Source organism: Crinia signifera, chromosome 4 (genome assembly GCF_055691185.1).
Source record: "Crinia signifera chromosome 4, ASM5569118v1, whole genome shotgun sequence".
NCBI classification, from domain to species: Eukaryota; Metazoa; Chordata; class Amphibia; order Anura; family Myobatrachidae; genus Crinia; species Crinia signifera.
The window spans coordinates 212,035,491-212,052,757 of record NC_139220.1 but is presented as its reverse complement, the minus strand read 5'-3'; the positions used below and the strand labels follow the sequence as shown (position 1 = coordinate 212,052,757).

At 44.0% G+C, this 17,267-nt stretch overlaps 1 protein-coding gene across 1 annotated transcript in view; it reads left to right on the top strand.

The window, feature by feature from the left end:
• The first annotated feature begins 10,080 nt into the window (after positions 1-10,080).
• The window catches only part of MAN2C1 (mannosidase alpha class 2C member 1), a 42,954-nt gene continuing 35,767 nt past the window's right edge, over positions 10,081-17,267 (top strand). Inside the window, exons 1-5 of the mRNA XM_083183724.1 lie at positions 10,081-10,675; positions 12,182-12,307; positions 14,757-14,880; positions 15,459-15,529; positions 16,872-17,049. Coding sequence (XP_083039850.1) covers positions 10,572-10,675; positions 12,182-12,307; positions 14,757-14,880; positions 15,459-15,529; positions 16,872-17,049 — 603 coding nt within the window. The 5' untranslated portion in view covers positions 10,081-10,571. The remainder of the gene's footprint in view (positions 10,676-12,181; positions 12,308-14,756; positions 14,881-15,458; positions 15,530-16,871; positions 17,050-17,267) is intronic.

Here is a 17,267-nt window from a genome sequence, read left to right as displayed (position 1 = left end):
CTTTGTCACTAGGTTTTATTACTAGATTTTTGTCCTCTTGTAATGATTTTAGTCCTTTTCTTTCTTTGAACGTTAAATTTTTATTTTTAATCTGATTGTCTAAATGTCTTATATCGTCCATTACCATAGTATTAAATGAGTCCAGGAAACACCCTTTCAAATAGGATGGATAAAATTTTGATTTCTGATTTCTGTTTGAAACTGATATCATTTGGATCATAATCTTCTTGGTCCTTGTCATGAAAAAAATTTCTAAGTGTCAGTTTCCTTAAAAATTTTAATGAAAAAATCAAATTGATTCATCATTGTTGATGGACAAAATTTAAGTCCTTTTTCTAACAGTGCACGTTCCTCTTGTAGTAGGAGGTGATCACTGAGATTAAAATTTATTTATTTTTTTGAACTTTGAATCTGTCTGAGGAAAGTAAACCTCTTACACAAGATGTTTTTAAAAGACAGCGCAGAGAGGCTGTTACCTTTCCCTCTGATGTGGGTTCAGCAGTCTCTGTGACTGCACGGAGAGCGTTGTGGCTCAGGGCATGGGAGGCAGACAACGAGTCCAAAAAGTCTTCGGCGGCCTTGCCCTTTAAGGGTGATTTATTGTTTGGTTCTGAGTTGGAGGCCGTTATAAAACAAGCTACCTGTGGGAAAAGTACTTTTCTACCTACTCCAGCAGCAAAGCAGCATACTAGATTTTCTGCTTTTCGCTCATCCTTTAGTCACTCCGCCAGAGGAGGTGCATCCTTTAAAGGACAGTCCAGTAGAGGACGTTTTCAGGCAGGAAAGGGAAAAGCTCCCAAATACAGATTTGGAGCTTTCACAGAGAAGCAGGCTTCTAATAGGGAGGAGAAGCCTTCAGCATGACTGCCAGGAGACTCCCCATTCCGTTCTCAGGGTGGGGGTTCCCTCTCGCATTTCCGGGACATCTGGGCCTTATTAGGCCAGGATTCTTGGGTGCTCATTGTGGTGTCCCAGGGTTACAGGATAAACCTGAAAGGAGTTCCTCCAAAAAGGTTCCTGCCTACACCATTGCCCAGAGAGGCGCGCCTCAGAATGGCTCTTTTGGGGGTGGCGCTGTCTCTCCTACAAAAGGACGGGGTTGTTCCGGTACTGCGTGAGGACAGAAAGAAGGGTTTCTACTCCATTCTTTTCTTAGTCCCCAAACCAGACAATTCGTTCAGACCAATTCTAAATTTGAAATCACTAAATCTTCATTTGTGGGTTGATCATTTCAAGATGGAATCCGGTCGGTTCTGCTGAGCCTATAACTAGGGGAATTCTTGGCATCTGTGGATATCCAAGACGCGTATTTACACGTTCCTATCTGTGCAGATCATCAGTCTCTACTGAGGTTTGCTATAGGGGATCTACATCTACAGTTTCAGGTGCTGCCTTTTGGACTGGCCACCGCCCCAAGGGTGTTTACAAAGATCATGGCGGTGATGACAGCAGTCCTCCGTCAAAAAGGAATTGTTATAATTCCATATTTGGACGATCTGTTGTTCAAGGCGGAGTCTGCAGAGAAATTACAACAGGACCTGTTAGTGGCCATTCAGTTTTTGCAGGATCACGGCTGGATACTGAACCTTCAGAAGTCCCATCTGTGTCCCACCCAGAGACTTCTATTCCTGGGAGTTATTCTGGATACGCAATTACATCGAGTGTTTCTGCCAGAAGCAAAGGCAATGAGTATTTGTCAACTAGTGTGGCAAATCCTGGGACCACCGGACCCGTCGGTGTGGCATTGTCTAAAATTGTTAGAAAACATGGTGGCTACATTCGAGACCCTATAGTACTCCAGGTTTCATTCTCGAATATTTCAGTGGAACACACTGGCGAGTTGGTCAGGGAACACCAAGACGATGAAAACAGTAAAAGTGGTGTTGACACCAGAGACACGATCAGCTCTAAGATGGTGGACGGATACAAACTCTCTCCAGTGGGGTCAATCCCTGCAGTCTTGGGAGTGGCTGGTGGTCACCACCGATGCCAGTCTCAGAGGCTGGGGCGCTGTAACTATAGATTTGAGATTGCAGGGCCTGTGGTGCAGGGAGGAATCAGTGCTTCCAATCAATGGCCCTTATTCTGATTGACGCGGACTTTACCGCATTCTTACGGATCGCGTCTTTTCGGCGTCTGCGCATGCGTGGAGAACGCAACGCGCATGTGCCACGCCTTGACTCCGTACCAGTTCGGCCAAATCCCGTCCAAAACTGTTCCCCGCAATCAGTCGGGAAATATGGGCGTATTATGGGCGTCATGCGGAATGACACATGGGCGTAGTTTCAAAGTGGGCAAAACGGGGCGGAAACATGGGCGGACACGGGGGAGTACACTTATGTTGGGGGGCGTACATTCGGATACCACTCCGAATGCACGCGATCAAAAAGGGAAGAAATGTGCGGTGTCCACAAGTGTACTATTGCTTTGCGGACACCACTCGTTCATGCGGTAGGCGAACGTACGCCTAATGACTACAAGCATTAACACCTGAACCCAATAGAATCGACTCCTTTACTCATTACTCACTAATAGGACGCTTGTCAGTGCTTTAATTGAAACCATTGCACTTCAATTGCTGTAAGGGTTAATGTGTGCAATGCATGTGTTAGGCATGCTTGTAAGGATATATTGGCATCTAATTGATTCCAATTCCAAATAAGCAGTTTTTTATGAGGATAGGTAATTGAATAAGTGGGTCATGTGATGTCTTGCAGAAGATACTTAATAGTGGGTTGTTTGGCGTAAATACTCCGCTTACGTGCGGTAGCACCGCTTGGCTCCCGTTCGGATGCGGTATTCCCGAGCATACTCTGTAATACTCTGTAATACCGTGCCGAATCTGAGTGTTTCTCCCGCACACGCATGGTTTGTATGTCGTCCGTAAACACGCCCTGTTCTTAAAGAGTGAGTCCGTCCGAATGCGGAGGACACGTGGGCGTTTCTACGGACGATGGCCGCATGCGGCAAAACACCGTAGCGTGCGGACCGCTCCGTAAGAATGCGGGAATATCCGCACCGATCAGAATAAGGGCCAATGTATTGGAGTTACGGGCCGTCTGGATGACTTTGTCTAAGCGGAGGAGAAGCTAAAGGGGATTCCAATCCGCATACAGTCAGACAATGCCATGGCTGTGGCATATTTGAACCATCAAGGGGGCACTCGCAGCAAGATGGCGATGCTGGTGGTGTCTCGGTCTCTTAAATGGGCGGAAGTCAATGTCCCGGCCTCATCTGCAGTGTTCATTCCGGGAGTCAAAAATGTGTAAGCAGGGGGCGTGGCTTCAGCGGCCAGGTAGCAGGAGCAATCCTTTGTAGCTCCCGGCTGCATATATCCTGTATCCCCATCCTGATCTAGCAAACTCACCCTCTGCTGCCCGAGGTGGTGTGTGAAGCTGCCGTGCTCACTCTGGCTGGTCCGCGGAGTCTCCTGTGTGCGCGGTATGCTGGGGAAGCCCTGAAGTTTATCATCGCGCTGTTCCCGGGGGGAGACCCGCGCCATCTTGCTGCTGCTGCTTCCCGGAGGTTGCGTACTCGTTCAGTGCTGCTGTGCCGCTCCTCCGCTGAATTTGGACCTTCTCCCCAGCGATCAACTCCTCTGCTGCTAGGTTCTGTCTGGCTGCCTGTTGCTGCCCCTGGACACCGCTATTTGAGGGAGTCGGAGGCCTGTTCTTGCCACGAGGTGGTCGGGAGGGACCGCGTCCATCCTGGCGCGGGGGGCCTAATACACAGACATTACTCCTGCAAGGGTCATATGCTCTCTCCACACTTCATATACAGTGTGGTGACTTTGGCCTGCTACATGTGAGCTGATGGTCCTCACTGCTCATTCATAGTGGACTACCTGAAACCACCTGTCTGTGCTGCTCTCCACTATATGAGCCACGGCACTTGAGGCACTTTGTGAGCGTGCCTGTTTCAATATCAGCCTGATATATTAGACATTTTTTTTGAACTGAGCTTATTTATATTAATATTGCCATATTGCTGTCTGGATAATTAATCCTCATTGCTTATATCTATTTGATTCTTGGTGGTGTGCTAGCCACCACCAGGTTACTGATTCCACCCTCCTGGTGGGTCTATATCTATAAGTTCATTCCAAGATGGATATCTCCGTTTCTACAATCATCCTGGCATTGAATGCCTCGACACAGAGGCTGCTCCAGATGTTCTCTTCTACAATAGTCACGCCTCAGTCATCTTCTACCTCTGATCACAATGTTGGAGTGAGTGCTGATCACAATGTTGGAGTGAGTGAGGCAGACTCATCTTCCACTATTCTGGATTTCCCTGTATGCTCCTCTACTGGCTGTGATTGGACCCTTTCTCCCATAGAGATGCCCTGCCTAATGGAGAAAAGTTATCCTCAGTCATCCTCTTATACCTCTGATCACAATGATGGAGGGACCTCTCCTATTCTGGATTTCCCTGTATATTCCTTTACTGGCTGTAGCCGGACCTTCTCTCCTGTAGAGGTGCCCTGCTTGATGGAGAAGTGTTATCCTCCAGAGTTTGGATGCAATTATGATATTAAGTATTATCTACAGTTTCCCTCTGCTTTTAAAATTGAGGACAAGGGGCCCATTTACCGTCTTTATGTGACAAACGAACAATATTTTCGTTATCCTTTTGGACCTTGGAGCGGGACTATTGCTATGCTTTTATATATGAGAAGCTCTGATACTTGGCCAGACTAAAAGATAGTGTTGTACATACAGTACTTGGCCGGAATAAAGTTAAAGATAATGCTTTGCACCGTTCACATTAGCGGACTGACCTCTCTGTTTCTACTCTCCTTTATTGTAACACTGCCCTTATATCCTTACATATTGTAGACAAGTTGATCCTGGTCTTTTTAATTATACCATGTTTTTGCTATCCTACTGATCCTTGGAGCGGGACTGTCGCTGTACCTACTTACCTGAAACACGTTGACACTTGGCCGGACTAAAAGATAATGCTACATATACCTGCTGAAATGAAAATAGTTTTTAAATACTGTTCTACATACGCTGACTAACCCTCATGTTACTATTTTTTCATGTGATCGATCTCTATGTTGTGATTTTGTTGATATGTACTGGCTATACGTATTTAATGGCCACTGGGTCATTGCCCCACATAGTCCATTCTTCCGTTATCCGCACACGGATGTTTGGTGGGTGGGTGTTTTTGGGTTTATCTGGGTGGGTGGGTGGGATGGGGCGGGTTGGGTTAGATTAGTATTAGTGTAGTATAGTATAATATTAGATGTAGTTGGGTGGGCGGGTAGGATGGGGGGGGGGTAGGTTAGGTTTTTGGTAAAATTAGCTACAATATAGCTAAAGACCACTAACTTACTTCTTCTATAGTCTATTAATGTTTGTTGGTTTATTTAAGTTTAGACAGTGGGGTTTTTCGATAGTTGATTATTTTATGATGAAGATCAATGGTGCCTACAGATTTGTTACGCACTGTGTTCATGCGAGTGAGCCTCCTTCTACCTCTCCATTTCCGGGAACCTGGATGGCGCCTCCAGGTGCTTGACTTAATGTAAATTTATATCCTGTGGGGAAGGTGCTCATCATATGTATTGCTCATATATGTTCTGTGCTCGAACGCGTATAGATACCTTTATATAATTGTGTACTTATACTATGTGCGCTGTTACATACCTCCTGCCTGCACCTACTGATCTTCTTGATACACTGCTGTCTGTAATTTCATTTCTTTTTTTCTTGTTTGTTTCATTTTGCAAAACTAATAAAAATTACTCAATAAAAAAAAAAAAATGTGGAAGCAGACTTCTTATGCAGAAAGGAACTGCTAGAAGGGGAATGGGCACTGCACCCTCAGGTGTTCCAGCAGATTGTGGACTTGTGGGGCCTTCCGGAAGTGGACTTGATGGCGTCAAGGTTCGATGGTCAAGTAACCAGGTTCTGTTCCAGGACCAGGGATCCACTAGCGTGGGCGCTGGATGCAATGACGACACCTTGGACCGTCAAGTTAGCTTATGTTTTCCTTCCGTTTCCGATGATTGCCCGGGTGTTGAAAAGAGTAAGATCCCAGGGGACTCAGGTCATCATGATAGCTCAGTATTGGTCAAAGAGATCCTGGTTCACCGTCATTCGGAGGTTATCGACAGCGTTGTGGCGTCTACCTCTAAGACAGGGTCCATTTTTTTCATCAGGACCTAGTTCGGCTGAGTTTAACGGCCTGGCTTTTGAAACCTCCATCTTAAAGAAAAAGGGGTTTTCGGAAGCAGTTATTGCTACAATGATAAAAGCAAGAAAGCCGGTGTCTTCAGCAAATTACTACCGAGTATGGAAAACATACATTAGGTGGTGTGAGAGGCAGAGGTCTCACACTTCAAGATTTAAGGTTTCCAGATTACTGGAGTTCTTACAGGATGGTTTTTCTTCAGGACTGAGTTTATAATCTCTGAAGGTTCAGATTTCAGCCTTGTTCATTCAGAAAAAATTGGCTTTAATTACAGAGGTGCAGACTTTTCTGCAAGGGGTTATGAGATTGAAACCCCCTTATAAACAGCCGGTGGCACCATGGGATCTGTCGTTGGTGCTGGTGGTCCTTCAAAGATCTCCTTTTGAACCCATGAGGTCGGCGGATTTAAAATTGGTCACATGGAAATTGACCTTTTTGTTGGCTATCGCCTCAGCTAGGCGTGTGTCTGAGTTAAAAGCATTATCGTGTAAGACTCCATTTTTTATTTTACATGATGATAGAGCATACAGTTCCTTTTGCCAAAAGTGGTTTCAACAGTTCCAAGTTTTTACCAAAAGTGGTTTCATCATTACACATATACCAAGAGATTGTTCTTCTAGTGTTCAGTCCTCCGGAAGAATCTAAGAAAAGGGACAAACTTTAAAATTTGGATGTTTGGATTTGGATGTTCGCGCTCTGCAAATTTATGTGGACAGAGTAGAGTAATGGATGTCCGTAAAATGGATTCTTTATTGGTCTTGTATGATGTACACAAGAAAGGTTGGCCTGCTTCCAAATAGACCATTGCAAGGTGGTTGAGGTCGGTGATTGCTTTTGCATACACTAAGGTTGGCAGACCGGTGCCTACTAGGATAAACGCTCATACCACCAGGTCGGTAGCTGCCTCTTGGGCGGTGCGCCATTGAGTTCGCAGATGTAATATGTGCAGAGAGAGTTAGATTTGTGTGAGTTATTTTGTTTCAGTGCAGGGTAAATACTGGCTGCATTATTTTTACACAGCAATTTAGATTTCAGTTTCAGCACACCCCCCACCCAAATCTAACTCTCTCTGCACATGTTACATATGCCCCACCTGCAGTGCAGCATGGTTTTGCTAATTTTGTGAACAAATTTGTACTATGATCAGATCTGAATAAGGTCCAAAACACAGTTCGCAGAAAAGTCTCATTATCTTTTCACTGGTAATGTCCTACCAACCTTCTATATAACAGGACATTAGCACATATGGAGTAAAGCTGATTATATTTTTCACAACCGTATATGAATTTAGGAATGTTTTGTGATAGTGATGTCAATCAAGTTTTAAAAAAAAACCTGCACTGTTTTGAAATCTGTAAATTAAAAAAAACAAAATACTATTTAGCATTTTTTGGAGAACTGTGAGTGTGGTATATTTTGTCTAATCACTAACAGTGTCTGGTTGTCAGATCTTGCTAATAAGAAATAACGATACTTGTGTACTTTCACGGCGCCAGCATGTGCGTCATGCTGGCGCCGTGAAACTACACAAGTACCGAAATAACTGTTGCAGTCTGTTATTGAAAACAGTAACTGTTACAATAAGTATTACAAGTAACAGTGTAAACTGTTTAATGTATCATTTTAATTATCACTAAACATTAGATGTATTTGTTTATTACATCATAATACACTTCAATGTATTTAACTGTTAATATATTGGCATAACTATATGCCGCAATGCAGCCCATTCATGTTCCCAGCATAGGGGATGGAAAACTGTTTTTCCAGCCAATTCATTTTTAAAATAAACTGCCACAAGTAAAGACAATAAACAGAAGCGTTTTAAATACTGCAACTAAAGAACAGAGCATAATGCATTATTACTGAACTTACTGGAGCATTCAGTAAAGAGTTTGTTGGACATCAGAAGACATAGAGGTGCACTATTCTATTAAGGGCAAACAAAAGGGATTTACCCTGTTTTTTTTGCACCAAACTTCTTTTCTTGATCACATCAATTACAGAGCATCCTCTCCAAAAAAAAAAGAAAACACGTTCCGGAGAAAACATCATATTCACAATTGAAACCATGAAAATTGGTCAATTATCAGGGATTTTTTTCACCCGCCAAAGTCAGTCACTTTGCACTAGGACAAGCTTGTACTCTCTTTTACTAAGCTAAAGTACAGTATATTAATAAACCACTCTAAGACATCCTGACATAATTTTAACTAGATCGAAGCATCTTCATAGTTTTTGTCTTTTTCACCTAAAAAGTGAAACTTTAGGCCTCTTGCCAGAACAGAAGATGTTGAATTTCTCAATTTCAGTTTTTTCACTCCGCCCTAATATATATATATATATATATATTTTTTTTTTAAATGATAGGGATATTATTCATGTAACTGTCATTTAATTTGTTATTTTTGTTTATTTTTTTAAACACGTTATACCAGTGATACCTAGTGGAGGACCTTAGCTATTTTTTTTAGTTTACATTGATATACAGCTTGGCTATCCTTTCTTATTTTAGGTACAGTGTTACTAAACTGTAAAAGAAAGTTAGCAGGTCGATAATTAAAAGGTTGACAGTCAGTAAGTCTACCACTATTGGTTGACAGGCCATATGTCGACACATGAAAAAGGTCAACCTGCCTTGGGTGGATATAGTCAAAAGGTTGACAGATGCAAACATTTGTGGTTTATCATAGTCATAGTGTGCCGAGTGTAGTGAGGCACCATGTCCAAAGTATGGTGAGCCAAGAGAGCCATGCGAGGGGCCACAGTACAATTACACGGTGTCCATGTCTACGTATGTCGACAGTCACAAAAAACTGTGAAAAACTCACGTTGACCTTTTTTGTGTCGACCTACAGTATGACCTATAAACCAATAGTAGTCGACCTAATGACTGTCGACCTTTTTGTCGACCCTATTACCCATACCCCTCTTGGCGCTATCTAATCAGTACACTGCAATTCCGACTAGTGGATTTCTGCTCGCACCCATCCTGGGTGGTCAACATGTCAAAGATCAACATGGTGAAAAGGTTTTTTTTGGGTGTGTATGTTGATTTACATAGAAATGGACACTGTATAAGTGTACCACGCCCCCTGCGATGCCTCACTATGCCCCACTTTTTTTTATAAAATCCTTTTAAAAACCATGTCAACCTTATGTCTATATTTGGCATGTCGACCTAAAGTCCCTGTCGACATATAGTCCATGTTGACCTAAGCCATGTCAACTTGTATAGGTGTTGACCTATCGATCTAAGGGTGTTGACCGAATGTATGTCGACCGAATATAGGTCGACCCAACAACTGTATCTCCACAATGGACATCAGACACAACCCCAAACAGACAAACAGGTACCCCTGGACAGGACACTACAAGCTCCGGAATAACAGAAATTCATGAATGGAGCCTGTCCGGTCTGGCATTCTGGGGTCCGGTTTCGCGTTTTACCAATACCCGTCTTCATGCAACTATATGTTAGTGATGATGACATTCATGTGCAACACGAACAAAACAATCTTCTGGGACAAATTACAATATAAAACGCAATGTGTGTGCAGACACTGCTGGTAATGATGACCAGTGAGTGACAAATGACTACACGACCTGCTGTATTATGATGACAGGTAGGAGATACGAGACATGAGACAAACCTCGGAGAGATAAAACAACCAATCAGCTTTGTGTGATCACCACAGAATTGCCGGGCTGCCGCCCATAGGACGAGAGAGCAATTAGTGGTGATCACTGCATGTCGTATAAGGTGCTGTACACTAACTGCTGACAGTAGTATGCGGGACTAAGTAAAAACCGGACCCGGATAAGACACCGGAACGCCGGACCAGACATCAAACTCTGCATTCCGGAGCTTATAGTGTCTGGTCCGAGGGGTGTCCCATGCGGGGGGTGTCTTGTCCGGGGGGATGCCTGTGATTGCTCACACCAGGGACATGGGGAAGGGGAGATTACAGCCTCCCCGTGTGGTCTGGAACGTTCCAGTTTTTATTACACCCCCGGACCATGCGGTGAGGCTGTATTCTCCCCCCTCTCCTCTCCCAGGTGACAGGTGCGAGAGCAGCCTCATCAGATGGAGCACCCCCGGACAGGACACCCCCGGACCGGATACTACAAGCTCCGGAATGCAGAGTTTGATGTCCAGTCCGGCATTCCGGTGTCTTATCCGATTCCGGATTTTACCCATACCCGTAGTATGCTCTGTCTCTCAGGCAGCGGACTTTAGTTTACACAGACACTTCCTCTTCCGGGACACACAGTCGGTGTGTGTCTGACTGTCTGTTTGATCGTAGCAGCTGTCACCCCGCGCTTGCCACTGTGTATATGTGTGCACACTGCACAGTTACTGCGACATGGCGGCAGTGTGCCTGGTGCAGAAGAACAGGAGAGCGACCCTGGAGCGGGTGGAGAAATTCATCTCCGAGCTGTACTTCACTGACTGCAATCTGCGGGGGAAGTGAGCAGTGCTGCTGTCCTGTACTGTAGTGTACCTAACTGCTGTATCCCTATCCCTGCCACTATATACCCCATGTCATGCACCTACTGCCTGTCCTTACTATAGTCATGCTACTACCCCATGCCTTTCCTCATGCCATGCACCCACAGCCTGTTCTTTAGTTATGCTACCCCATGGCCTGCTCCCTCCATGCACCCACTGCCTGTCCTTACTATAGTCATGCTACTACCCCATGCCTTTCCTCATGCCATGCACCCACAGCCTGTTCTTTAGTTATGCTACCCCATGGCCCGCTCCCTCCATGCACCCACTGCCTGTTATTCCTATAGTCCTACTACTCCTAGTCTCCTCCCTCCATGCACCCACTGCCTGTTATTCCTATAGTCCTACTACTCCTTGTCTCCTCCCTCCATGCACCCACTACCTGTCCTTACTATAGTACTGCTACTCCTAGTCTCTCCTCATTCCCATGGGTGCTGGCTGTTAGCTTGACCATGTCTAGGTCAACATTCAAAAGGTCGAGCAGTCAAAATGTCAACACAGAAAAAAGGTTGACGTGTGTGGTCAACATGTTTTTTGTTACTTTTATGTGGTGTCTATGTCGACATGGACACCGTATAAGTGTACTTCGTCCCATCTCATGTCGCGCTCGCCATGATACAGGGACTATTATATTCCCACTCTACAGCCTCCGGGATAGTAAAGTATGAACAAGTCCTTTTTTAAAATAAAGAAAGTCATGTCGACCTTTTGCTTGCGTTGACCTTTGACCATGTCGACTGAATGCATGTTGACCCATTTAATGTGTCGACCTTTTGACTGCCAATCAATGGTGGTCGACCTAGCCGCTGTTGACCCAATGAACGCATTCCATTCCATGTACCCATTGCTGGTCCTTCCTATAGCCCTGCTACTCATTGCCTCTTCCATTCAAAGATGGCGCATTGTTTTAAAATATAAACCGCTCATAATTATTTCCAGAATGCACGTATCCTTTTCTGTAATAGAATTGCAATATGAAGCCAATGCAGGGCAATATACAATTTTTTCACCCACGCAAATTTGTTTACCAATTAGCGCTAGAAATTATTCCATGGATTATAATCCGAACTGCCATGAAATTTGCAATTAACTAGGCTCAAATAGTATGACAATATTGGTTTAGTGAATGTAAGATAATAAAGAAAGATGCACCCCTCACCAAAAGAAAAGGCATTTTTTAAATGTTTTTATTAATAAATGATTCATTTAAAACTGACTTCTTGTTGATCTTGGAAATATGGAATTGTATTCCATATTTACATGTATGCAAAAAATATTTCCAGACTTTAATGATCGCGTGTTTAGTTTGTGGTTTTGGGGCCAGAATGAAGCTCTGTTATCCTTCCTTGTGGCTTTCTGAAACTATTAAGAATTTGATTGAAATGCTGTCATGTACTTAAACTGTTCTGTTTAGTTTTAGTCTTCACCTTCACAGAGAATTGACATTTGCCTGTGTTTTAATAGGCTATTTGGAGCAACATGTCCTCTAGATTCTCTCTCCTGCTTTATAACAGAGGAGCGTATTCCCTATGATATTGCCGTGACAAGAGACTTTCACACAGCACAGGTTGGACAAACCTTTGGCCCTACGTAAGTACCATAAAAACAAACTCATTTGCTTTGATTAGGTAACACCCCCCCCCCCCCCCCACACACACACACACACACACACACACACACACACACACACACACACCCTATAATTTATAGATAAATTCTGAATGTGATTAGAAGACTGATAATTGGATCCTCAAAACAAGAGTATTATCCCTGATTATGTGCTTCTGTAGGCTGCCACAGAGGTTATAAAAGGAAGGTATTCCCACACCTCCAAAATAGTACAATAGACAAAAAGTAATATCTCAAACAGCGCCACAAGAAAAATTAACTGATTTTTCAATCAGTTGTCACAATATGCACAAAAAGATAAGAATAATAGAAATATGCTTCCATTCATATGTGTGTAAATTCCTTCCTGTTACAAGGTGTGTTCCTTAATCATAGGAGGATCCAATTCGATTGGAATACACATATACAGGAGAGAGGCTTAAAAGGTTGAAGCCGGTTCTAATACATGTCGGTACTTATGTAGTATCTGGGCACCCGATTTTTTGATTGTATGCCTTAACTTAAGGCATACAATCAGTGCGATGCGATATCGCATGCGATGCGATGCGATGACCCGATTTTCCCATAGGATTCAATGTTAAAATGGACTGAGTCCATTTTATCATGGAATTCAATGGGAAAAAGGGGTCCTTTTCATACCCCTACTATCCAAGTGGGCATGGAGTTGGATATAAACCTGTGGCGAGCGCAGCGAGCCACCGAGCCCGAAGCGTGGCGAGCGGACGGTATTCTGTGTCCGCTCGCCACGCTTCGGGCTCGGTGGCTCGCTACGCTCGCCACAGGTTTATATCCAACTCCATGCCCACTTGGATAGTGGGGCAAGGAACAGGACCCCTTTTTCCCATTGAATTCTATGTTAAAATGGACTCAGACCATTTTAACATTGAATCCTATGGAAAAATCGGGTCCATCGCATCGCATCCGATTTGGTCGCATGCGATGCGATGTGCCCGATCCGGGTTCTAAATCGGGCGCCCAGATACTACATAAGTACCTACATGTCATATATACACAATATACACAAAGATAAAGTTTAAAATTAAGATGTTATTTAAAGAATGACAAGAAGTCCACGTGGTGGGGGCAAAAAGGAACAATTACCAGCAAATGGTAAGAACTGGTTTTAAGCAGTTTTACACGTTTTGTAGTAGTTACCAGTCCAGTGCCCGGGTAAAAGGACTGGGGCATGCACAGCTGCTGGAATGGAATCCGACCCTCCTGGTCCTGGTTGAAGGTGCCACAAGTCTGCCTGACAGTCAGATCCTGACAGTCAGAATCCTGATGGTTCCCAGAGATGGAGGCTTTGGTTAGGCACTAGGGGAGGGTTGGAGTTAAGCAGTCGGATGGTGGGCTATTAGCTTTAGGCTGTGGGAGGAGTGGGTTAGAGGTATGGTAAAAACTACTTACCCCGATCCAGGGGAATTCTGGCCATCAGGATCCCACTGTCTGTATTCTGACTGTCAGAATGTCATACCCAACCTATAAATACAGGTACTTGTGTACAATCACGGCTCCCACGATGTCCATCATATAGTAAAAAAATCGCATCGCATGCGATTTTTAACAGAAATGCATCCAAATGCATTGAAATTAGTATCAAACATGTTCAATGGCCCCCAAATGTCATTTTTGAGGCTGTACCACCCCCACTATCAACGCAAACCCGAAGCGTGGCGAATGGTGGCGGTACGCGTCCTACGACCTTTTCATACCCCCGCTATCCACGTCGGCGTGGAGTTGAGAATAGAAAGTGTGGCGAGCGCAGCGAGCCACCGAGCCCGAATCGTGGCGAGGGGACACGGATACCTTCACAGGTATACACGTCCCCTCGCGGGCTTCACAGGTGTCCGCGTCCCCTCGCGGGGCTCACTGCGCTCGCCACGCTTCGGGCTCGGTGGCTCGCTGCGCTCGCCACACTTTCTATTCTCAACTCCACGCCGACGTGGATAGTGGGGGTATGAAAAGGTCGTAGGATGCGTACCGACGCCCCTCGCGGGCTCGCTGCGCTCGCCACGCTTCGGGTTCATGTTGATAGTGGGGGTGGTACAGCCTCAAAAATGACATTTGGGGGCCATTGAACATGTTTGATACTAATTTCAATGCATTTGGATGCATTTCTGTTAAAAATCGCATGCGATTTTTCAAAAATGCTAAAAAAAAAATGCAAAAATCACATCCCATCGCATGCCACTACATTTGGCATGCGATGGGAGCTGTGAAAGTACACAAGTACCTAAATACAGTATGTGCTAATATATAGATATAGAAGAGCATAGGCGGCACTTGGGCATCTTATCTATATAGATAGATATATACACTTATTTATTTAAAGTCAAGTAGTGAGCATTAGGATTTACTGTGATTTTCAAGTAAATTATTGTGAATACCAGCTTCTTTTGTTCTCTGCAAGATGGTGGACATGTTGGTTCAAAGTGCAGCTGAGCATCCCTAAAGAATGGTCAGGACAGGAAGTTCACCTGATATGGGAAAGTGATGGTGAGGGGCTGGTATGGAAGGACGGTGTTCCTGTGCAGGTGAGAGATTGCTCTAATCAGGGGTTAATTGATTAAATAGTATTTTCTCTACTCTGAACTTATCACACCTATAACATCCAGCAAGGGCAGAATTCCTAATAGGCAAAATAAGAAGGAATACAATTCTTTTTCTCAACTACTAGTACATTTAATTACTTTAAATAACGCATGCGATTTCCTGCCGCCGTGAAACTACACAAGTACCCATGATTATTTTTCAAAGATGTGGGGCCAGATGTAATGGCGCAGGGGGTTCGGGTTCCCTTCCTTTTTTTTTTTTTAAAGCTGCAATCCTTTACCAGGCAAACCCATGCCTGGTAAATGATTGCTGTTTAAAGAAACATCTGCATTTGTCTGGAAACCCGCACCACCAATTTTGATATCATTACATCCGACTCACAATATATGTTGACATTTTTAATACTTACAATACGCCACAATTTTGTAACCAGCATGTCCTAAACCACCAGCTGCAAAACTGTGCATATTGCTTTGCCTGTGGATGGGGGCAGTTTGTAAAAGCATCCTGTTTATAGCTAATGCTGGTTTAACTTAACAATTTGTTTCTATTAATTCAGGGTTTAACAAAGGAGGGTGAAAAAACCAGCTACATCTTAACCAGTAAATTGAAAGTTGGCGATCCTCACAGGTGAGAGTAATGTGTAGTATATACATGTAATTTTAAATATTTTTTTAGTTTGTTTTAACATATAAGGGGAAATGGTTCTTGTGTAGTTTCACGCCGCCAGCATGGCGCCGTGCTACTTCCGGGTTCTACGCTCGCCACGAAATATGTAAAAAACAAAAAACTTAACTCCATGCCAACATGGATAGTTCATACCCCCACTATACATGTTGGCATGGAGTTGATTTTAAATAGCGTAGCGAGCCACCGAGCCCGCAAGGGGACTCAGACGCACGGCGCCATACTGGCGCTGTGAAACTACACAAGTACCGGGGAAATTTACTAAGATGTGAATTAGATTTCACATGTGATGTTGCTATGGGCAACCAATCAGAGTCTACTTCTTATTTAAGAAGTAGACTCTGATTGGTTGCCCATAGCAACATCACATGTGAAGTCTAAGTCCCATCTTAGTAAATTTCCCCCACAGTCTGCTCTGCTAATTTGTTTTTGTCTAAATTATTTATTTATTAACAGTTTCTTATATAGCGCAGCATATTCCGTTGCGCTTTACAAAAGGAGACAGTGATCCAACAGACAGGGTATTTACAGACAGTCAAAAGGTAATGAAGGAACAACCAAAGAAAGTACACACTGCACTGGCACTGGGTGGTCACCAGAGACCGCTTCTGACAGAATACCTGTCAGAAGGCTGAGTACACACTAAGGCATGGGTCTTCAACCTGTGGCCCTCCAGATGTTGTGAAACTACATGTTCCAACATGCATTGTCACATTTTTTCCTATAAGAGCATGCCAAAACTGTCAGGGCATACTGGGACATGTAGTTTCACAACATCTGGAGGGCCACAGGTTGAAGACCTGTGCACTAAGGGATGTATCGTTTATACAGCTAATATTATATCCTTAAGAACATCAACTCCTGTGTACACCCAATATGTCAGTAAATTCCATCCTTCAGACATATCACTTCGTCCCTTCAGCATGCCAGGTGCCAATATATCTTGCAGATATATTGGTATATCTGCCCAGGTGTACAGGTGACTCATTTTACTGGTTGCAGAAACCACCAACAATGGCACCACAACTAGAAGGGCAAACTTAAACACCTACCCAGTTGTGATGTCTGCTCAGACATTTCAAGCAGATGATCAGTAAGTGTGTATGGTTACCATATCGGTTCACCAGGTAAGGTAAGGTGTGTACCCAGTTTATGGCTAATAATAATAATTATTAACTGTTTCCCTGTAAAACCTCTTCTGTATTATCCAACTCGCTAGAATATCTTTTAGTATTATTATTTGAATGTGTACCTTGTTCTGGAGTCTCCTTCCTTTGTCTTTCAGTATGACTCTGTACATTGAGATGGCCTGCAATGGGCTCTTTGGGGCAGGTCAGGGAGGGATGATTGCTCCTGTTGATCCACATAAAACATTTACTCTGCAAAAGGCTGAGCTTGCCATTTTCCACCGAGATGTAGAAGAGCTACTTCTGGATTTTGAAATTTTATATGATATGGCTAAGGTGAGCTTACTCTTAGATTGGCTAGTTGTACTGTATAAATTGTATAGTTCCAGACAGACAAAATGGTAGGAGGGCCCTGCTTGCAAGCTCTGGTGCAGACCCGCTCTGTAAGCAGCATTCTTAAGCTGCTTAGCGAGCAGGTAAATTCCACCCACCGGGGGTGTGAATGCCCCTTCACCGTCCGAACACCTGCGCTGGCATGCAAATGGATGTGTACG